The sequence below is a fragment of the Alosa pseudoharengus genome, unplaced genomic scaffold (genome assembly GCF_046254945.1).
Source record: "Alosa pseudoharengus isolate Yale_2024_CS ecotype anadromous, Long Island Sound unplaced genomic scaffold, YU_APseudo_1.1 YU_APseudo_1.1_scf_14, whole genome shotgun sequence".
NCBI classification, from domain to species: domain Eukaryota; kingdom Metazoa; phylum Chordata; class Actinopteri; order Clupeiformes; family Clupeidae; genus Alosa; species Alosa pseudoharengus.
This window is the reverse complement of record NW_027468609.1, coordinates 35,275,016-35,298,514: the sequence shown is the minus strand read 5'-3', so window position 1 is coordinate 35,298,514 and position 23,499 is coordinate 35,275,016. Positions and strand designations below refer to the sequence as shown.

Sequence of the window (23,499 nt, the reverse complement as noted above, 5' to 3'; positions counted from 1 at the left end):
CGATAGAGAATGGGCCTGTGCAGCTCTGTGCAGTAATTGTGTATTGAGATGTGTTCAGGTGAGGTGCTGGGCTCAGCAGATCAGATCAGAGGGACTGTTCTTCCCTTTGCTTCCTGTAACACTCAGCGAGTGAGTGTTCCTCTGTGTCTCTGGGGAGGGGGCCAGCTCAAACAGCACCAAGATCTGCTGGTCCAGCATCCTATTTTGAGATATTTTGGGGTGTACAGTGTTAAAATATGTATGTAAAATACATAGGCCTATATGTGACAATTTTGTGAAATTGGGAGCACAACGACAATTCTGTATCCATACAACCATACGACGGTTCAGTATGCAAATCAAGTTCCACAGAGAAATTATGTATTCCAATTTGATTTAATCAGAGCTTTAATTCTATGTATTTTATTAAAAGTAAGGAAGTAAACAACACATAGCCTAGTGTCACATCAGCATTTCCCTAGTACAACTGGTTATACAGCAGATGTGCAGTCAGCTTAAACAGGTTATTCCAGGTACTATAAGCTAAAGTTAAACTGCAGTGCACGTCACTGCGCTTTGTCCTTCCTCACATGAGTGGAATCTTGGTTTCAGGAAGACAAAATGGACTGGCCGCTTTTAAAAACCTCAGTCAAGAGACGGGATACTTGACAACACACAGCTCCTCCTGTAAGGTAAGATATGTGAACTATACATTTTAAGATACACTACTGGTCAAAAGTTTGGGGTCACAAATTTCCATTCCACTCCATTATAGACAGAATACCAGCTGAGATCAGTTGTATTTTTTTAATCATGTCAGCAGTTTTTTTTAGTTTTGGAGCATTGGATGAATGGTTGCTGATAATGGACAATGTAGATATTGCATTAAAGATCAGCCATTTCTTTCTACAATTGTCATTTACAACATTAATGATGAAAACAAGGACATTTCTAAATGACTCCAAACTTTTGAACAGTACTGTATCTTTGATGTTATATCTACCTTTTGATCATATGTACTTTTCTGTGTTAGAGGCATCAGAAACATCATCTATCTGTCAGTGTGTAGGTAACAGAGGCGGACAGAGTACACAGCTTCATTACTTGAGTAAAAGTACAGATACCCTTTGCTACATTTTACTCAAGTACAAGTAAAAGTACAACAGTCAGATGTCTACTTAAGTAAAAGTACTGAAGTACTTGTTTTTAAAAGTACTTGAGTATCAAGAGTACAAGAGTAGCCTACATTTTCTAAATATTGCATTACTACTGCCACAGTGCTTACACCATGTTGCCAGGGATGGGCAGTATTTCTAATACATGTATTTAAAATACGTATTTCAAATACAAAATAGTATTTTGTAATTGAAACACTTGAAGCGAAAACTATCATTAACTTGTTCAGAAAATTAAAATAGTCTGGCGAGGTGCACATTGCCGGGATGGACCTGCCGCGTCTTCATCCATTGTTTCGTCTATGGTTTCATCTCTTATCTAAATCTGACCATGGAGTTGACTTTGGCGGAACGCTGAAGGTGATTGCTGAAAGGCTGTCCCAATCAGTGGCGCCTGCACAATCCAATCACGTTTGAGAGGGAAACAACAAATTGAGGGTTTCTGAGATTTTTCTGTTTTCCTTTTTTTTTTAGAAATAGTAATGGGTACTCACGCTTATGGATAGAAATGTAGTGGAGTAAAGAGTACAATATTTGCATCTCAAATGTACTTGAGTAAAGTCATGAGTACTCCCCAAAAATGATACTCGAGTAAATTACAGATACCTCAAAATTGTACTCAAGTACTGTACTCAAGTAAATGTACTCCGTTACTTTCCGGCTCTGGTAGGTAATAGTTTATGTGGTTTTCATAGCAGATTTAACAGTAATAATTTCAAAGAAATGACTTGAATGTTTTTGTCATTGATACAACACCAAAAAATGATGGTTAAATTTAAAAACAAAAAATATCATTAAAAAGTGTTATGTTCTTTCCAGATAATATATTTTTTTGCAACCAACTGCATAACAGCATGAAACATGTCAAAATCTGTTCACAAAGACAACAGGCTGTACCAGATACCATGTCATACTATTTTGTGTAAGTCTTATCTGACAAAAACTGATCCAAAAAAATTATTGTACAGGCCATGGTTATTTCCAAACTGGACTTACTCTAAAACTTGATCAGTATCACTACTATGCAGATGACACTTAGTTTTACCTGCCTGTTAACACTGATGGTATTTGTTCATTGGAGAATATTTTTAACTGTCTCAGTGACGTCAAACGCTGGATGGCAAGAAATGTTCTTCAACTGAACGAAAGTAAAACTGATATAATTATTTTTGGTCCTCCAAGTGATGTTTCTATCTTGAAAAATGCACTAGGACCTCTCTCTGCAAACTGCCACAGTGAAGTCAAAAATCTCAGGGTTTTCTCTGACTCCTCTTTAAATTTTAATAAGCAAGTAAATAGTGTGGTCAAAGGCAGCTTTTTCCAGTTAAGAACCATTGCAAAACTGAAGCCCTTTCTGTCCTTCTCCGATCTTGAAACTCTTATACATGCTTTCATAACATTTAGACTAGATTATTCTAATTCATTATATGCAGGCCTAACCCACTCCTCTCTCAACAGACTCCAGCTAGTTCAAAATGCAGCAGCTAGATTATTAAGTGGCTCTAAGAAACGTGAGCATATAACTCCTGTGTTGGCTCTGGTTTCCTGTGGAGCACAGAGTTAAAATGTTGCCCCCCAACTCTGGACTCTTGACTTGACTAAAATGTTGGCTTTATGTCATTTAATCACATGACAATTTTCCATCTAATTATATTACATAAATTGAATGTGAAGGATAAAGTTTAATAGTATGTTTTTTTTTATCAGGTAAATGTTGTGAAACACAGAAATTAGAAGAAAAGTCCAAGAAATGTCCAACAAGACTGTGTGTCTAGAGCATCACTTACTGGAGCATCTTAATCTTAAAGGCACACTATGCAGTTTTTTTAGCTTAATGTGCACATTTTTTAGCTTAATTTACCTTAATTTAACAGCTTCAGAGTCATTGGAATGGTTATATGGCTTTTTTCGGGTTGAATGGTGGCCGTCTCGCTTCCCCCTAGCGCCTGTGAGCGGAAAAAACACCCTTGCAACTGTGGGCCGGCGGGCCGACGGCCTCAGTGTCAGGAAGTATAACGAGTGTAACAAATTGCTTTACTGCATTCAAATACACATACACGCCAGGCACCGGCTAGAAAAAGGTAGTGATGGAGTTTCTCAGACATTCATCATGAATAGAGCCAGCGAAAAAGAAGCAAAAACCAAGAAAACAGTAAGGAATATGCCAATACTGCATAGTTTACCTTAAAGTCTTTAGACCTTTGGGGGCAGTTTATTTACATCCAAGTTCATCAACACCTTCTGGAGGATCTCGAATGTATACTTAAGTTCTTGGGGATAGGTCAAATTAAGAGCATAAATGAGTCCAAAACACATGCCCTGAAAGAGATTTTATTTGGATAAGTAGCAGTTTAACACGCTTGCTTTAGCTGCCGGAGTCATGAGGAATGGTATCCTCTTTCCAGCAATTCTACCACAGGTTTCTTCAGCACATCATTCTTATCATAGCTGGTTTCTTAGTGATCATCCTCTTGTCCGTCCACAGTCTCTGCTGCTGGGGTTTACATGTCCCTGTACTCTTCCACTGATCAGCCATGTCTGTGTCAGAGAGCTCCCTCCTGCCTAAGACGCTGCGCCAGCACTACCTCTCGCTCCCCCAGGGCAAGAAGTGCCAGGTGACCTACGTGTGGATCGACGGCTCCGGAGAGGGCCTGCGGAACAAGACCCGAACCCTGGAGGAAGAACCCAAGGGCGTCGCTGGTAAGAGGACAGCACCCTTTAAGGGACAGGTGGTCCCTTAAAGCTGATGATTTATGGGGCAGCTTTTTGAGCAATGTTGCAGGGCAATGTTCCTCATCATTGTTATTCTGGCATGTTCCCATTAATATATGCAACAATTCATTTTCCGGAGAACTTTAATCACGATAGGCAAATCGTCACGATCTTCTAATTTGAATAAATGGAACTGCTTATGTGGTTACCCAGCAACATTGCTCAAAGAGTTGCCCCATGTATCATCACCTTTACTGATCAATGGTATTCAGCCATTTTCTTATTCTCTTTTTCTCTCTATAGAAGTCCATCTGTTTTACTTTCATTTCTGTATCTATTCTGTGTTTCTGATTTATTTTCACTTTCTGTCTTTCTGGGTCTTTCTGGGTCTATTGAGATTGCTTATTTCATCCCATCCTGTCTGTCTTTATTGGAACTCTTACGTCTGAAATCCTTCTCACTGAATGTGTGCCTTGTTTTGCTGTAGATATCCCTGAATGGAACTTTGATGGCTCCAGCACAGACCAGGCAGAAGGCTCCAACAGCGACATGTTTCTCATCCCTGTCTGTATGTTCAGGGACCCCTTCACCTTGGACCCCAACAAACTTGTCATGTGTGAAGTTCTCAAGTATAACCGCAAGCCTGCAGGTAAAGGCAATTTCATCTCAACGCTTCTCTGGTGTTGACTTTTATAGTGAGGACAATGCAGTGTGTGTTTACTTCATAAGCACCTTTCACTGATGTAACTCAGTCAAAATCTGGTTACATTATAGTCCTGTACAGCATAATTTCTGCCCAAAAAACAGGCATTGACAAAAATCTAACTTTGAAGTGAAGTTGAACACATTTTATACTGCTTTTAAATCAATCAAGGTCTGTAATAGTATACAAATAACATACAAACCCTATGCAATGTATATATCATCATAACTTTCCCAGTGCTCTTCTTATGCAATAATCGCTGTTACAATCTTTGTTTTGTATGCAGAGACAAACCACCGTCACAAATGCAATCAGGTGATGGAGAGGGTAAAAGATGAGCACCCGTGGTTTGGGATGGAGCAGGAGTACACCCTCCTAGGGATAAATGGACACCCATACGGCTGGCCAGAAAATGGCTTCCCTGGGCCCCAGGGTGAGTGTGTGGCCTCTGATGAATCAGAGTGGAGCAGTGTGGAGGTTTATTTTCTGAAGAGCTCTGTCACAAAAGGCAATGATGCAGAGCAGCTCTCGGGAGCATGTTGAGAGTTGCTGTGGGTGGATCATAATGATGCCTTTGATCTCCATATGGACATATATTGGCCACTGAAACACTTAGTTTATTCAAAGAATAAATCAAATGTTCTGTTTCATGCTGTTATTTTATTTCAGTAAGCTTATATCTGGTTACAAAATGAAGCAATATAGTGCACCTAGATCATTAACAACTGTTGTTGTGTGTTTGCATAAATAACTTTATAATATATATAAATATCTACATTTATATCTTTATATAAACATTGGATACCTGTTTGAAACTGATTTTGAACCTCTTGAACTTCTTCAGGACCATACTACTGTGGAGTGGGATCTAACTGTGCCTATGGCAGAGACATTGTAGAGTGCCACTACAAGGCCTGCCTCTATGCCGGAGTGAAGATCTGTGGCACCAATGCAGAGGTCATGCCCTCACAGGTAGATCACTGTCATCATTACCTCATCTGACAGACTAGAGGTCAAACGCATTCATCACCTTCTACAACTTGCAGGGAGAAAGTCTATTTCAAGCAGACACGTTCAGATTTCCGAACATATCGTAGATACCGTATATTAGACGTGTTATGTTAGTAGATCATTCTGGATAGGTAGGTCATTTGGAAGTTCATGGTAGATCATTCATTCCTCTTTGTTATATCTATCTCCCTGGCCATTTACATTCTCCTAAGGTTGTTTAATGAAAACCTTTGCTGTTCCATTCCCTGCAGTGGGAGTTCCAGGTTGGTCCATCTGAGGGGATAGACATGGGAGACCACCTGTGGATGGCCCGGTTCCTGCTGCATCGAGTCTGTGAGGACTTTGGGGTGGTGGCCTCTCTGGACCCCAAACCCATGAAAGGGAACTGGAATGGCGCTGGTTGTCACACCAACGTCAGCACGGAAGCAATGAGAGGAGAGGGGGGACTGCAGTGAGTGTGAAATCATATCAAAGAACACAGACACTCACATCAATATCACTATTGCATGCAGTCTTGAATTATGCTAACAGAAAAAAGACATTGACTAACCATGATAATCTACATTAATAATAAGAGTCCATTCTGATCCATACCCATACACACAGGCAGATTTGGCTAAACCAATCCTTGTATTTGACAGACATATAGAAGATGCCATTGAGAAACTCAGCAAACGACACAAAGAGCACATCTTTGTGTATGATCCTCGTGGTGGCGAGGACAACCAGAGACGCCTAACTGGCAAGCACGAGACATCCAGCATCGAGGAGTTCTCTGCTGGCGTGGCTAATCGCGGGTCCAGTATCAGAATCCCACGACAGGTCGGTCAGGATAAATGTGGGTACTTCGAGGACAGGCGGCCTGCCGCGAACTGTGACCCGTATGCGGTCACTGGCGCCATAGCTCGCACCTGCTTCCTGGATGAAACGGAAAATGATGAAGAGGCTTGAGGAAGTGCAGGGGCGTATAATGGAGGATGGTACTGTCAACAGTCCATTAAAAATAAAACATGAATTAAACTAGTTGTGTCTCCAGCGCCTCTGTTTGGCAGTAAATTAATAGTCTAAATATGGCCTTTTTGGTGACAGATACATTTATATATTTTGGTTTATATTTAAGTGTAAGTTTATGGATAAAAACAGCTTGCAGTTAGAGTTGATTTAGGTGTATGCCTTCTACGGAATGCCTTAAAAAATCTTCTGCTGACAGGTAGCCTTCATGTTTGTATCGTATATATTGTAATATTGCGAATTAATGTTTTCCTGACATGCTGGTTAGCTATCAGTGCTGGCAATATAACTAGTGGTGGTGTTTATATAGCAATTCATAATATATGTTCTTGTTTCTAATGTGAGAAATGGCAAAACAACATAATGCATGTGCTATTTAATGTGAGAGGTGGGTCTGATGCTTTTTAGTTCAATGTTTACATTAACCAGTAACTACCAGTAACTTTATACATAAAACAAAAATACCTCCAGTGATGGATACTCAACACTTACTCAATATAACCACAAGGTGTCAGTCCATCCTTACTCAGATCTAAGCAATTTGTAAGTGTTATGTCAATTTGAAGAACAACATAGGTGTGGTCAATTGTTTATTATTATTATTATTATTATTATTATTATTATTATTATTTTCATTTTGGACATTTAACTTAATCTACATAAATAAATACCCATTGTCAACAAAACAAATGTTCTTTGCCTTCATTTCCAAGTGGTAAATATAGACATGTGTTATTGACAGGCCTGTCTCAATATGCCACAACAGTTCATTGTTATTTTGGTTGGTTGACAGAAAAGATCATATTTTGGTCAATCTACATGTAATTCAAATATGATTTAAGTGAATACATCAATGTTCAATACTGACTCATTTGAATGTCACTGACTTATTTCTAATGTCAACAAACACACATGCATTATGACTTTATCATGGTAGCCCAGAATTGATCTAGCTATTCCATGGAAATTTTGTAATGAAAGCTCAGCCATTCCGTTCATTTTACAAAGGACAATATTTTGCATACAGAGGGAGAAAGGGAGAGAGAGGGAGTATGGCCCTGAGTGGCTTGTTTTGGGTAGTAAGATAATTGAAAGGGGAGTTTTTATACCGGTTATATATAACAGTTTACATGCTATCATTAAAGTTGCCCTGATATTGATAGTTTCAGGTGTTTCTTTGTGCCTTGGGCAAATCATGAGATAAATGTAGAGTTGGACATTGAATAGACATCAGCAAATGTGTTATGGCGTTTGGAAATATTTAACGGCAAGAGGTGAACGGATGCAGGGAACAGACCACCCCGATCTCAATGAATGAATCAAATGTTATCGTAATGACGTCAACACAGGGCCGCTGCCACGAGAAACGGGGTGGAGAAGAAGGGAGCGCGTGCTGCAGGTGGGACGCTCTTGCGCCGCTTTGGTCGCTCTCCTGCTCAGACTCAACCCGAGAAGTGAGCGCGTCGGAAAGGGACAGTCATACACGGCAAAATGGGCAAGCTCCAGGAATTCGACATTACTTTCACTAATAATAAAGTGGTTTACAGCCCCGGAGAATCGATATCTGGATGCGTGAAGATCACATGTAGCGGCTCCATGAAATACATAGGTAAGAGATTGCCTTGGCACATTTGCCTAATGCGACGCTGAATCGTTTCATCTGAACGTTTAACAGCACTTAGAGGTCAGATCATTATTTGTCCTTAATTGCTATCCATGCGCATCAATGCTTTTTATTTTTTTGTCCACGTTATCAGAAGGGAACGTTGTTAACAAGTGAGTGTCTCTGAAAATCAAGTAGGCTGTGATAGGTTACACGGGAGGACAACCAAATGTTTTACTGGCTCGTTAGCTTATAGGCAGTTTTCATTTTCACTGTTATTCGACAGTCAATTCATGTCCTGTCAGGTTTTTGTTTTTCTTTCGTTGTGTCGCTTAAGCATTAGCCTACATCCTGTCTCTCATCCTGTTTGGCATCTTTTTTATTGTTCCCTTGCTATGTACTGTTACGATCAGTAAGCAATATGCGACATTTAGTAAACTTGTTCATCGAGCTCATAGCCTATCGGCCGTTCTTAGCGCCGATTCAACGGCGGCTTCAACAGGTGTGACAGTTAAAGAAAACTTATGCGTAAACTTTATGCGTAAAGTAACAAAAGTTGTAAGTAAGGTATCAAGAGGAATAGACCGTTTAAGCCGAAAACCTCATGCCCCCGGCCTGGAGGAGGGTAGCCTACTTAGTTTAGGAAGTAGATCAGGATAGGACCAGCACAGTTAACTTAAATATGGACAGAGGGCATTGTGTTGTCTGCGTGGAAATCATCGTATTGTTTTAGACATAGATCTACGAGACCTTATATATTTGCCAACAGGGTCACATTCCTTGAATACCTTAGTCCTATGTCAACATTGACCATCAAGTTAATGGAGTTAACCAAAAGACAATTTGGGTAAAAATAAGCAAAACAAATCAGTAAATTCTCGGTTCTCGCAGTTTGACGCAGAGATGGAAGCATCATAAGTCCTCCAAATAGACCTAGAGTTAGTTTGAGATACTGTTGCTTTGATTAAATACCATTTCTTGGTGGGTGAGTTTGTTTTACTAGTAGCAAGATATACTATACCTTAATGAGTTTACTGTTGCTGTAGATGGATGTTTGTCCAACAGCAAATGACTGCATGCAACACTACCCCTTCATCCTCTCTCTCTCTCTCTCTCTCTCTCTCTCTCTCTTCACACACACACACACACATTCATGTACAGAGTGTGTTTTTAGGCGTGATGATATGATGACAGACAAATGATATGATGGTGAAATCCCTGGGCAAATACACATTATCTTGGGGCACATAAAATGGCAGTGTAATTTGTTGCTTACATTAGGCCACTCATATCAGCCTTAACTCTTAGTAGCAGTCCACTCTCTCTCTAGCACACACTTTTCCTGCAATGTAGTGATGCTTTTAGTCAGTGTGAAACACCAAGTAATAAGCCAGTTGACCAGGACTAGGGCTATTCAGTCTAGGTCAGTAGGTTGAATTATGTCACAAACGAACTTCATGACCTTTGGTAATTCTCAATGGTACAGTGTATTGCCAGTATAGAATCAGTATATGATTCAACTCATTGGTCTTGAGCTTTCAAGAGTTAAAATCCAGACATTGTGGAAATATGCAGTCCTTTCTCCCTGATGTCCCTTATCTAGTCCAGTGTGCAATTTAATTTCATTCCTTGTGGAACTAGCTCTTGACGTCAGGCCAGATTTTTTACAGTTTATGGCACCACACCCCCCTCTCCATGTCAGAATTTGCCCGGGCAGGCGATCGATGATGTCACTCCTAACTGAGTGACTGCTGGTGACATCACCCCCATCATTCTTTATTGTTCCATGCCGGAATCGAAGATGTCAGTATCAATCCCCATTGACTTGCCCCTGTGTTTTGCGCATGGTGACTTTGACCTCCATTAAGTTAACCATTTAAACAGACTGTGGATTCCTTTCCTTCACACCCACCCAGAACAACACATAGAGGTCATGTATTGATCTGAAGGCGGATTCCCTGATCAAATAACATGAGACTGAACGCATGAAGATGTTCTGTCACCGGTGACTGGCTTTTTGACAGGTGCATTAAAACAGACAGGTCTTCTTAAGGGTGACTGAAGTGTGTTCAAAACAATGTTTCTCTGTACGGAAGCCGGGCGTATGAGATGTAGGTCTGAGTTCTGGCTGAGTGGTTTTTAGAAAGCTGATACTCTTTAAGGTCAGTCAGGGTCTTGATCTCTCTCCAGGGCCTTCCACTGTGATGAACAGACTTTGTGTTTTCAAGTAGATTTCTTCTCCTTCTCCCCTTCCTGTTTTGCTTTAATGTGTGTGTGAATATTGTGTTACGTGAACACATTTTCAATACAGAATACAGAAAATACTAATGTATGCAAATATACTGTATGCACGCATACAGTGTATGCCCTCCCACCCTTCTCTCTCCCTTCTTGTTCCTCAATTCATTTGTCTCTCAAATGGAAAGTTCTCAGCCACGGCCTGTCAGATCACTTTCCAAATGAAGAGGGAAAGTGGTCTCAAATGACCACTGCTACTCCCTGAAACATTGTGATTACGGGCTGTGAACTGTGCAATCTATCAACAGGCTAACTGAGGCTTCTTGTCCTCCTTCTGGCGTTTTACCCTTCCTGAGTTTGAGGAAGCTTGTTGAGGAAGGCTTTTGAGAGCTGCAGATTTGGCACACCAAGAGAACTGGCTCCATTGAGTATTGTCTTTTGTCACCTCAGATCAGTCAGTCAGTGTAAAAGAGAGACAGGTCTGCTATTCCTCCCTGGTTGGATTGTTGATGGTATGGCAGTACAGATACATTTTCTGAACAAAATATGAAATATTTGTGCCATCTGTTCATATGGGGTACGTTCTATTCCCAATCATATGCTCTCAAGCGCTCTAGAATCATGAATCGGAATAGCTATTGTTGCCTACATTTCCTTGAGAGGATACAGCAGGCAATCTGATTGACCACCACCTCTTTAAACAAATTTGCTCTCACATCTACAGACACATAACTCCATGGACTGCTGAGTTGCAAAACAAGTGCTGGAGACATTGTAGAACTTCTGGATGTTTATTGACAAAAATAATAGACCCCAGGCCAAGAATAGCTAATGTCGATGATGATTTTTGTCTGCAGTTCAATATGAGACAAATGATATGGAGCCATTTTTATTCGTCTTGTCTGACTCTCACCTTTATCTGTGCCTGCTCGGACCAGACCCATCCCAGTTTATTTCTCATCATCAACTTTCTTTCTTTCTTTCTTTCTTTCTTTCTTTCTTTTCCATTCTATTATGGTCTGTCAGTTGAGTCCTTGTCATGTTTTGTTCCTTAAGCGTGCAGCATGTTCATCATAAGATACTTTGTCTCTGTATTGCCTTCCCGCCCCTTCCTCTTTACACTTGACTGATGTGACAGCCTGCCCAGCCCCTCTTCTGAGCTTGATGATGCATGATAAATATACAGCATCTACATGGGCTGTTCCCTTAAGAGCTGTGTGTGTGTATGCATATGTGTGTGTGTGTGTGTGTGTGTGTGTGTGTGTGTGTGTGTGTGTGTGTGTGTGTGTGTGTGTGTGTGTGTGTGTGTGTGTGTGTGTGTGTGTGTGAGCCACTTGTAAGCATTATGAGTATACTCCTGTGTGTCTTGTGTATTTACATTCAGTGGAGAGTGTGGTGTATCAGGTTACTAAGTAACACGCTCAATAAAGTCAGTGGACAATGCCTGGGCGTCCACAGTCCTAGATGGTCTCCCTTGGTCAGCACCAGGGGCCCTGGGATAGAGTGGTAGGCTACTATATGTATTACTAATGGAGAATGTATTGATTGGGTCAGAGAGCTCGGCACAGGTGAACACTGAACATCATTTTGGTCCAGCCTCATCCCAATTTAATTTTTCCTGTCCATCGGAAAGGTTGTTGACATTTTGTTTTGCGTATTTTGTTTCAGAATCAGTTATTGTATCCTTTTCTATTGGACCTGTCTTCCACGAGCAAACATAGGGCAATAGATTTTCCTAATGATACAATAAGACATGTGTAACCATGTTGCAAGCGCCATATTAACAACATTATTAACACAACATTACAGGACTGTCATTACCATTACATTTCAAACTAAACTAAAAAATATTATGGTTTTTTTTATCTGCGCTTTGTCATTGAGGGGTTAATTTTCAGATGTGATGATTTCTTGGTCTTCATGGCTTGCACAGATATCCACTCTAATCCCAACCACAGCTTCCTGCTCATTTGCTTCCTCCCTGTCTGTCTGGCTTATGGTACGTCACGATGAGTGAGGCTTTTTCACTCATCCTTGAAAATGATTTTTTTTTTATGCAAGTCTAACACTGACTGCTTCAATTCAACTGTGAAAGTTGGGATGAGTTGCTGGAGTTGGCAAAGTTTGAAACCGTATAAGTAACCTACATATTGGAGTTGGCAAAGTTTGAAACCGTATAAGTAACCTACATATTGGAGTTGGCAAAGTTTGAAACCGTATAAGTAACCTACATATTGGAGTTGGCAAAGTTTGAAACCGTATAAGTAACCTACATATTGGACGTTTTGAATATCCTGTGCCCCCTCAGTCTGCCTCTTCTCTCTCTCTCTCTTTCTCTTTCTGTCAGTGCTTGATCGATGTCTGTCTGTAAATCTTTCCTCCTCCCTTCTCTCAGTTCGCATGTCTCTCATTGTCTGACTCTCCCTGCTTAGTTTCTTCCTCTCACATACTGTATACACTTACTGTGGGTGCCATGTAACATGAGCCTATTCATTTCACAGTGTGCTATTAAACCACAAAACAAAATGGATTCCTGTTTGGCATGTGCAAACAGATATGTAAACATTCAGTGTGCCCTGGTGTTGATATGAAATCTCACCTTGTGTTAACAATGTCATGATAGGTTTACTCTGTGTAATAAATTCACCTAAAATACCCCCCCCCCCCCCCCCCCATGGTCTTACATGCATTAACCTGCATTTTTGTGTGTGTGTGTGTGTGTGTGTGTGTGTTTATGTTACACAAGATCACCTTTGATCTGGGTGGCATCCTTATGGCTTTGTGTTGGTGTGAGAACAGGGCTTGTGGTGGTATCTGGTGATTTGGATGACGTCCGGTTGCTCCCACTTATAAACTGTGTCAGAGGATGGGTGAGTCAGAGAGACACACTCCCAGGGTCTCGGGGCCACCTCACCTGTTCAGACCTATGAGAGTTTACGTATAGGCTGAGTAATTGAGGAGCGGGGCAAATGTTTGGAGTCTGGGTAGCAGATCAAACAACAGATCAAGAGATTGTGCTTAGAGTACCATGTAGCGTATAATTGAAGGCTTGCAGTCAGAGAGAGTTGAAATATCTTGACTTGACGTTGGAAAGATTGCGTTTTGTTATTTAAACAGGCACTTTATGAATGCCCTGTTTTCTCGCACACCCACTGTAGACTTCTGAGAAAGGTCACTCAACACGTCCACTGAATACTAAAACTTTCCTTTCCATGGCTTGATGTTGGCTATTACCTTGTATAGAGCGTAGGTTTGTCATGATCCGGCCCAGGCTCTAGAACCTGTTCATGTTTTCCATGTGTTCTGTTGTGATTCGGTTTTGTGTGTGGTACCATGTTCCCCTGTTGTCCACTCTTGTCATGTTGCTACACTTCCTGGTTCTCTGTTGATTGAGTTGATCCCTTTTCACCTGCTCCCATGGACTAATAGTCCTAATAGCCCTCACTATTTAAACCTTACCTTGTGTTCTTTGCTTTGCTGGTTGATTTTGTCAAGTTTATGTAGTGGTCTATGCAATGTGCTAGTGTGTTGTCTTTTTCTCATGCCAAACCATGCTATGCCATGTCAAAGTCTTAAGTTAGTGCTTGTCAAGTCGAGTGTTGAATTCTGGACTCTTGATTTAGACTCTCTTTTTGCATTCTGATTCAGATCATTGAACACTGAATTCTGAATTCCGCTGTGCTTGGGCAGTTTTCATCGCCAGTCATTTTCCTGTCTCACAAGTGTGTTCTGTGTTCACAAGTTGCTTATGGCCTTGGTCAGCCCTGTTTATGTATTCCTGGACTGATGCTTTACTAACAGAGATCTGCCTTATCTTGAGGTTCAATGCTCATATTTGTAACTCACAAACTGTGAGTGTTTCACACTGCAAGCTTTTCAGGCTATTTTTGGCTGAAGTCTACTCCAGTGAGCTCTGGAATATCTGTTAAAATACTCTTTTAACTCCTTGAGTTTGCATTTAGGTCCTGACCTCCAGTGCCATGTCAAGGTCACTCTGGAAAGTAATTTATCATTTTAAACAAGGGCATAATCCCACTTTAGCTAATCTTGAACTATTCCGATAGCTGAATTTACGAGGCCCAGGAAAGCCTCCGAATGCCTTCCTTCCACACCCACTTCCTTAGATCACCACAGGGTCTTACAGACTTACCTCTCTCTGGGAGGCAGGCCACAGGTGTTCACATGCACTGCTTTAACCCTCTGTCTGTGTGCAGTGTAGCGGAGCAGAGGCAGTTGGAGGGGAACTCGACTAGGAAGCTCAGAGAATAGGCCCTTCGTTGGCACAGGCTTCCAGCCCTTTAGTGCAGCCATTATTCAGTGTGTCATGGAGGATGATCTCATCTGCATGCGCATGGGGACACTGCCCATTCAATTCATCATCAAGGTTGGAGTTGGAGTCTTAATCACAGCTTTTATATAATTTCATTTGCACAAGCTATTCATGGACTGATGGTGACAGGAAACATCAGGGCCTCATCATGAATACCTCATCTGCTGCTCAACTGCATTTTGAGCTGAACGTGATGCTGTGGGTTTTCTGTAATGTAATATATGCATTCAGCGTTAGCAAAGGATACCCCAGAGCATGTTGATGTAAATTACCTGTGTATATAGTTTATTGTTTAATAAGTGACTTGATTGTTTCTGTTTTTTCTGGGCTTCCTGTGCCATTGTTCAGAAGTCAGTCTTTCTTGCCAAATGATGATGACCAAGCATATGATGACTAAGTGCCTCGATTTAACAGTTCACCTCAAGAGCAAATAGCCCTGCTGGATGTATGTTTAATCTGTGTGGACACAGAGATTAAGTAGATTTCACGGTCCTATTTAATCTGTGCATTGTTATTCCACATGAGTAACTCCTATACAGAAGCACAGCGCAGCCCAGCAGCCTTCAGACACACAGTCAACAACATTATTACAAAGCACTCCCAACATATGCAGATCACACACTCATACATACAAACACTCACATTTCCATTTACATGCCACCGTGTAAAGTACATATCTCTATCTCTCTCTCTCTCTCTCTCTCTCTCTACTCTGTCTTACACACACATGCATATGTGGTGCAGACACACTCACATCACACAGCACGATTCTGTAGCCCTCAACAGGGGATTTTATCACTACACCACAGGCATACTGTAAGTGAACGATCTCTAGAACCCCCCCCCCCCCCACACACACACACACACAGAAAGAAAGAGTGAGAGAGATTTCCTGCTTTTCTCCTGTCTTTGTTTCCTTTTGAAATCTTTTTCTGAAAGCTTTTATGCAGTGACACACATGCACACACAATGTGGATGGGCTGGTCTGTAAGGTAACTGAAGAGATATTACAAGGCAAGTGTTACAATTACAATGATGTGATGCACTGATGATGAGCCATTATACAACCTTGTAAAAACGTGTCTTGAATATTCATGATAACGTCAAAGTTCAACACAGTTGCAGTTTAAACTTTGATATGGCTGACATTTTTTCCCCTCCATCTTGTGTGACTGTTCCTCCTTGCTGAATACTAGTTCAGTTACATGAAACGTGTGCCCATTATACAACTTTCAGTGTTGTAGTTAATGATATTACAAACACACTCTCAGAAGAGAACCCCCTGTGTGGAATCACGTCCAAAACATACTTCATGTTCAGTTCACTTGCAGGTTCAACTCTGTTGTCTATGTCTAGCCAGAATGCTTTCCAAATCTACACAGAACCATGAGAAACGGTTTTCCTCTTTGTGTGTGTATTCCATATAGTACCACCCCTATATGCTTGTAAGATCTGTAGCTCACATACACACACCCTCACACTGTCTGCCTGTTCAGTTGTCTGTGTGTGTTATGCTTCCAGCAGTCTGAATGTGTTGTGTCTGATAAGCTTGATCAGATTGTGCGTGATTAAATGAGCTCTGCACAACGGGCGGCAAATACGTCACACCCACTGATATAACCTGTCCGATTATATCTCTTATTATATCTTCTCACACACACACACACACACACACACAGACTATATCTCACCCCACACTTGAGTCTAACTCTGCAATCACAGCTGTGAGGGTGTGATTGCAGTCTCAGGCCCTGTGTGTGAGAGGGTAGAGTATGTTTGCGTGTGTTTGTCAACAGTTCTCTCTCAGAGGAGGTTGTAGTTCGTAGTTCTAAGCAAGCCATCAAAGAAGAGAGCAGAGGGAGAAACAGGTCACTGAGTTTGTGAAGTGTGTCTTTGTTGCTGTGTCTGGTGTGTGTGTGTGTGTGTGTGTGTGTGTGTTGTGTCTGTGTGCTTGTGTGTGTGTATTTGGTTGTGTGAGGATGGGGAGGAAAGGAATGTGATGCATTCCTCTGCACACTAGGCCTGCTGTCCTCAGTATCGCATTAGGGGAGACGTTGTAAAGGCTGACTGTTTGGGACAAAGATAGGACTAAGTGTGCAGGTGAGAAGTGCTCTCTGGTTCTCCATGTCACTCCAAACACATGAGCGCAAAACTCACCTGACACAAAGGTTTCTTGGTGTTTTATGCCCCCAACGTTGTCTTGAATGCAGCACTGCCTGGAAGGCACTAGGGTTAGCCATGGGTTAATGTTAAGGTTAGGGTTGGGGATAGGTTTAGAATTAGGTGCCTTTAAGTCAGCGGAGGCAGCCCTGCCTGGAAGACGACGTTGGGGGCATAAAACACCATCGAGCGACACAAAGTCTGTGCATTAGTGTGTGTATCTCACTAGGTCCTTTTTGTGATTTTGTTTGTGTGTCTGCCTTGGCCGCTTGCTTGGTTACCTGGCGACAGGTTGTCTGGTCGCCACACAGTCACTATTCAGGAGAGGAATGTGGTTTCCATGCCAGCGACTCGGAGATCATTGTGCAGCGGAGAGGCTAGCGAGGTCTCTGCTGTCCTCTCCAGTGTCCTTATCATCAGTGCCCTCGTCCAACAAAGAGCCCCTTTGGCGGACAGGGGAAGTGGGCTCACGACGCAATTGATGATGCTCCACATGAAGTCTTTCAGACATTGGAGCCAAGATTTAAAATGCTGTAATGCGCTCAAAAGCTGTGTAGCCTGAAACCAGCCTATGTAATCTGCTGTTTACAGTACAACCTGATAGAAAGAGACAGCAATTAATAAATAGTTTTGCTCTCCAAGTTGCAGGTTTCTGAGGCAGCAGCTCAGCCCAGTAAATCATCAGCTCAGCCTAGCTCGTCTATTTGCCCTACTTGTAGTTTCTAATTTTTGTGCACCAGAATTTGACATTTTGATGGCAGAACTCACTCCCAAAATACTGCTCACTTGACACATGGGTATACTGCATAAAGACTATCTTGGCTGTTGTGTAGTTTGAATTCAGTGGAGACTGGTAATTAAAATAGAGACTTGTGTGTACGTATGTGCATGGTGTGTGTGTACAGTGTAGTGTTGTGTATAGTGTATTCTTAGCCAATGTGAATGTGTGTATCTGCCTATTGGTGTGCTAGTGTGTGTGTACAGTATGTTTGTGTGTCTGTGTGTGTGTGTGTGTGTGTGTGTGTGTGTCTGACCAGAATAGAGAGATGTAATTGGATTAGATATGATGCTGCGTGGACACTGAAGGCTTTTATGGGGGTAATGTGTGACATGTCTGTGGGTAAATGAGATAATCCCCTGAGTGTGAGAGAGTGACAGACAGACAGAGGAGACTATCTGAGGTGACAAGCAGGAGACGGTTGCCTCAGTCACTCTGTTTATTTCTTTCCCACAGGCTTCCTCTTACAAAAAACTGATCGATTCTGTGAAGAATTTCACAGACTAGCAGTCAGAGTAAAAGAGCAGAGTAGCAGTTTGTTTGTGGTGTAGTGGTTTGAGGTAAATGTACGCCTATCTAACATTGTAGGTGCTTTGGAATATGTAGGGCACATGAATAACGTGTGTGTGTGTGTGTGTGTGTGTGTGTGTGTGTGTGTGTATAGTCCCAGCAGGCTCAGCTGAGGTGTCAACAGTGCATGTCACTGAAGTGTGTAGATATTAGCCCTCAGGACAATCTCCGCTCAGAGCTCTCGCCACTGCAGCCACTGCTACTTCAAGCAGACTGCTTAAGTGTGTGTGTGTGTGTGTGTGTATGTGTGTGTGTGTGTGTGTGTGCTTACGTGCGTGCGTGTGTGTGTTTCCTTTGGTTAGTTCATACTGTATCTTGTACATGTGCTAACATTATAGGAATGAACAGTCTTGGCCTTGGTTATGAAGCAGATAATTCATACCCCATTTCTCTTTTCTGGTGGTAAAGGGTGGTGTCACTGATTAGCTCAGAACTGCTTTGTGGGAAAATCCCAGAGGCTCTTGGTGGTCTAGGAAAATGTGACTGCTTGCCATAGACAGTACATGTCACATGACATGATGTCTGCATGTGTGTGTGTCTGGTGATTGTGTATTTGTGTGTGTTTGTGTGTAAAGTTATTTACACTAAGGCCTGTGTAGTTGTGATAACTTCTCTAGTGATTGTGGTTGAAATGCAATAATGTCTGGTATATGTGTGTGTGTGTGTGTGTGTGTGTGTTTGTGTGTGTGTGTGTGTGTGTGTGTGTGTGTGTGTGAGTGTGTGTTTGTACGTCTCTGTTTGTGTGTGCGCCTACAGTACATTACAGCTCTACACATGGTTCATTGCTCGCTTTTTAAGTAAAAAATCAAGTGGTTCACTCCCTGTTCCAACATGCCTTCTGTGTTGCAAACTTCAAGATATCCTTGAAGAACTGACTACAAGTGGTGCATATTTACTGTATAACGACACCTTTCGTATAAATCTCTCTAATCTAGAGGCCTTTTTACTGTTTGGCTGCAGTTCAAGTGCTGAAGTGCTTTGCTAATGGCTACCTGCGGACTGGATTATAATGGCCTAGAGTGCTTGGGGCTTTGCTGCTGTAAGACATTGATACTGGTGGCAGAAAAGAAATATAAACTTGCATGGGCTATTTCCTTTGTCAGAACAACAAAAGGGTTGCCATTAACCTGGACTGACCTCAAGTAGTAAAGTCATAGGTTCAGAGTAGTAGGGAATCCTATTCATAAAATGATTCATCCAGTAGATGTTGTTTTAGGCTGATTATGTTGTGGGAACGTTTCAGTGTAGGTGATGTGTGGTGCAGTGATGGCAGTCTATAACATCCTGCTATCATGAGTCAAGCCACAGAAGCAGCATTGTTCTTTTCTACGCATAATGGCTTTAGACGTAGATGGGAGTATTTCCGTAGACCACCCATGGGTATGGTATCTCTGAGGGAGAAAAAGCCATTATTGATGAATTCATGAGGTGCAGCTAGTTATTGGTGTCATGGCACTAAAACCTTCTCCGTTGTGTGTCTCAGAGAAAGAGCATGTGTGTGAGGGAGATATAGCTTAAACATTTCCTCAGTAGATATAAATTATTGTTACAGTTTGTGGAGGGGAATGGTGATTGAGCTAGATAGAGAGACAGAGAGAGTGATCATAAACTGAACATTAAATGACATCGAGAGGGAGACTGCGATAAAAAAAGGGGACGTGGGAGAGATGGCGAGAGCGGGCAGGAGGACGATCGCAATGCCAAGGTCACCTTTTGCCCAGCGCTCATCTGGCTAAAGCTAATCTGTGCACCACGTCCACAATCAAAGCAGATGTACCACGGGGCTATCGCCGGGGCAAATAAATCCAGCTCCCCGAGCCCCGGCTGGCAGAGCTCACTGATGAGGGCCTGCCACTCAAATCCCTCCTCTCAGGACCGTGCCGGCTTACCGACCGACGGTTTGTTTCTCGTGCGCCGAAATTACTTCACTGTAGCTCACTCTGCACGGTTTGCCCACTCAGCTAAAATATCTCTCGACCTCAGCAAACATGTGCAGTTATGAAGTATAATATATCTAGCTGTGCTGTTATTGCTTCCCAACCTCATTCTGCAGCTGGAACTTCAGTGTTTATATCGGGGAGCATTCCTACCAGTCTCATAATACTCTTTTTGGGCAAGTGCTTAATTACGCTATCCCCCGTGGTGAGATCAGTAACACAGAGCACAAGACCTCCATGCATCCTGTGGTAATAGGACGTCTAAATAGGAGCTAATAGGACGCTAAAGGGACTCTGAGGCTACAGAGCTATGCCCCAGAGTGGACTGCTGAGCTGTTAGCCTCGAGGTAGAGGAGAGTGAAGTGTCTGCGCCGAAGAGGCCCGATGAGTAACGGGAGGCCGAGTTGTCTGAACAACAGAGCTCTGAACCGTCTGCCACAGGAACAGACAGAGCACTGTGTTACTCATTCTTTCTAGATCTGAAATCACTCACGCAGCCTCCCTAACCACCCTGCCACACACACACACACACACACACACACCTGGATATGTATGATAAGAGTTGAGGAAATGAGGTTAGTGTTTGATGTGTAAGATATCTTAAACATTATTTGTGATTAAATGGCACAGGTTTAGATTAGGGGGCGAAGTGTGAAATAAGTGTAGAGCATTGGCCATTATAATATAAGTGAATACAAGTAGCCCGTGTTCATAGCTTTTTGTGTTCACTTCTCTCTTTCTCATTCCCTCTCTCTATCCTTCATTCTGACTCTGTTCCTGACCCTGTCACCCCCTCTGCCCATGAATGCACCAGAGAAATAGATTTCTACTCATGGGGCTGGAAGTTTATAGCTAAGCTGATTCTTGCTGAGGTAGAGAATTTTTTTTATAAATGTTTGTAAGGCATGTGGCTGTGCATGCAGTCATTAGGCCATGTCAGCTCAGAAAACTAATTTGTTGGAATGTCAGTGGGAGTATGCTTTGGTGTGTGTGTGTGTGTGTGTGTGTGTGTGCGTGTGTGGGTGTGTGGGTGTATGTGTGTTTCTGCTTGGGTGTTTGTGAGTGCAGTGGATGTTAGCATGTGTAGTTGTGTTGGTGCACTTTATGGTGTTTGATGGGATTTGTGTGTGTGTGTGTGTGTGTGTGTGTGTGTGCGTGTGCGTGTGCGTGTGCGTGTGTGTGTGTGTGTGTGTGTGTGTGTGTGTGTGTGTGTGTGTGTGTGTGTGTGTCGTTTTAAGCAGGGCCAATGTGCCAGTATAGAGCAAATGACAGCACTGTTGAATTGCGTAATGTCTCTACCCTGCTAAGCCTCTTATACACACACCCTCTCACACACATACACACACACACACACACACACACACACACACACACACACACACACACACACACACACACACACACACATACACACTCACATAGAAATACATACATATGCATGTCCATGCACACAATGGAACAGTAAATCCGCAGATTGTAGGAGATCAAATTTTGCTATCAGCATCAGAATAAAATGCATGCCCCAAAAAGCATTATAAGGGAAACATCATTGACAATAGGAGCATGCAGACATTATAGTCTGCCATTTTCCCTTCCTTACTCCATTTCACTTCCCTTTGTTACCCGATTTTACTATTCCTCTCAGGCTCTGATTTCAGGCTTTCCCCTGCCTGGCAATACCCACGTCAGATCAAGGCAAACGTCAAGTTTAGATTTGGTCCGATACTCCAGTCAAGCCATGGATTTTTTCCTTCGACCCCTCCACACTCTCTTCCCCTCTCTCTCTCTCTCTCTCTCCCTCTTACTCTCTCTCTCTCTCACTTTTTCTCTCACTCTCACTGAAGTCCTTGAGGATGTGGACTCAGGAGGTCTCTCAGTCTCTCTCCATTAGGCAAATGATGTGTGATTTTCAACACTGAGGTCCTGATTGCTGGCTGTGTTCTCGCTGTGGAAAGTGAAGCGTTGGGTGAACTCAGCTGAACTGCGAGGGCGTCCCAGTCGCTCCCCCGTCCCAGCCGGAGTTGTCTTTAGACCCACAGCAGCTGTCTGCTTCTGCTAATCATTCAGAAGTGCTTAGCTTCTGATAGATTTCTCCCTCTGCAGAATGGGGCATTAAAATTAGATGCTTGTTAAACTGACGCCCGTGACTGTAACAGAGACTGACAGCTCTCATTGGGAATAGCAAGACTGACTTTCAATCTTCAATTTGACTCTTCTCTCGCTTTCTCTCTTGGTCTCTCAGCATATGTCTGTCTCTTTTGATATCCCTCCATCCTTTTCTCTCTTCACCCCAATTTTTACAGTCGCACCTCACACCCCAATGCTCCCAATACAATCATCCCACCCCATTTTGGATTAGTTATATGAGCAGTTATAGTCCACACTTCAACAACCCACAAATATGAAATCTACTCCTGTCTAAACTGTTGATTTTCTTGTGTCATTCTATCTAAGGCTATGTAACTTGAAGCTTCTGTATGTGACAAACTTGATGCGCCAAAATATCTTCAACCTCAAGTATGCTGCTAATAAAGAAATATAATTGAGGGAGGGGGTCTTCATAAACTTGCGGGGCCCAATGCAACTTGCATAGTGTGCGTACTGTCCTTACCCTGGCCCCTGTTGGGCCCCTGCTGGGAATCATGTCCAGCCCAGAGTGCAAGACAGCAGAGAAATGTGAGTCAAGAATGGACTGCAGATCAACAACAAGGTGGAGAAACTCTGAGGGAGGAATGGGAGGGGGGCGTGGAGAGAGAAGGACAGTGAGTGAGGGAGTGAGTGTGTGTGAGAGAGAGGGAGATACTGAGAGTGAGAGTGATTGGTAGGCTAGAAGTGCTGAAGAAAAGGGACAGTGGGACAGGGACTCTTGTGTGTGTTGTGCTGTAAGATTGAATTAGGCTGGATTTAGTTACCGACGGCGCACCAGGCCAGAGAACACTGTCAAAAGAATGTATTCTTATCTCCAGGTTCTGTTGGCAGGGGACTGAAATGACATCAGGCCTTTTTGTTGAAACCTCCTAATGTACTCTATGGCTTACCTAATGACTACCAATTCTGTTAGTGATTGAATTTAAAGCCATGTGATCATTTGTTTGTAATAGACCTGGACTTGTACTGTGCAACCCTCCTGAGGCCCATCTATGACATTTGCATACAGTAGATACATCTGAATCTGTGCAGTGTTTGAGTTGAGAATACAAGCCCTGAGAAATACCACTTAAACAGTTTTGGAAAGCACACATCTTTGATTGAAAAAATGGCAGTTGACAGTTAATTCTGTAAATGCGCCGGG

General features: G+C 42.4%; 2 protein-coding genes across 3 annotated transcripts in view; both read left to right on the top strand.

The window, feature by feature from the left end:
• Positions 1-561: 561 nt before the first annotated feature.
• On the top strand, positions 562-6,603 carry LOC143123416 (glutamine synthetase-like). 2 transcript variants are annotated; one of them, XM_076284818.1, is made up of 7 exons: positions 562-671; positions 3,640-3,854; positions 4,354-4,515; positions 4,856-5,002; positions 5,414-5,541; positions 5,832-6,031; positions 6,222-6,603. In XM_076284818.1, exons 2-7 carry the CDS (start codon positions 3,689-3,691, stop codon positions 6,529-6,531), a joined length of 1,113 nt encoding a protein of 370 aa, XP_076140933.1. In that variant the 5' UTR covers positions 562-671; positions 3,640-3,688; the 3' UTR covers positions 6,532-6,603. The 2 variants fall into 2 exon arrangements, with proteins under 2 accessions (XP_076140933.1, XP_076140934.1); XM_076284819.1 differs by having other exon boundaries at positions 563-666.
• A 1,354-nt stretch (positions 6,604-7,957) lies between these two features.
• arrdc1b (arrestin domain containing 1b) overlaps positions 7,958-23,499 on the top strand; it is a 56,066-nt gene continuing 40,524 nt past the window's right edge. Inside the window, exon 1 of the mRNA XM_076284814.1 lies at positions 7,958-8,200. Within this exon, the coding sequence (XP_076140929.1) occupies positions 8,083-8,200 (118 nt within the window). The 5' untranslated portion in view covers positions 7,958-8,082. The remainder of the gene's footprint in view (positions 8,201-23,499) is intronic.

Excerpts from the sequence above, each read along its gene's own strand:
- LOC143123416 (XM_076284818.1), top strand. The coding sequence starts at position 3,689 with ATGTCTGTGTCAGAGAGCTCCCTCCTGCCTAAGACGCTGCGCCAGCAC. Across the intron at positions 5,542-5,831 it reads CAGAGGTCATGCCCTCACAG|TGGGAGTTCCAGGTTGGTCC; the intron begins GTAGATCACTGT and ends CATTCCCTGCAG. Across the intron at positions 6,032-6,221 it reads AGAGGAGAGGGGGGACTGCA|ACATATAGAAGATGCCATTG; the intron begins GTGAGTGTGAAA and ends TGTATTTGACAG.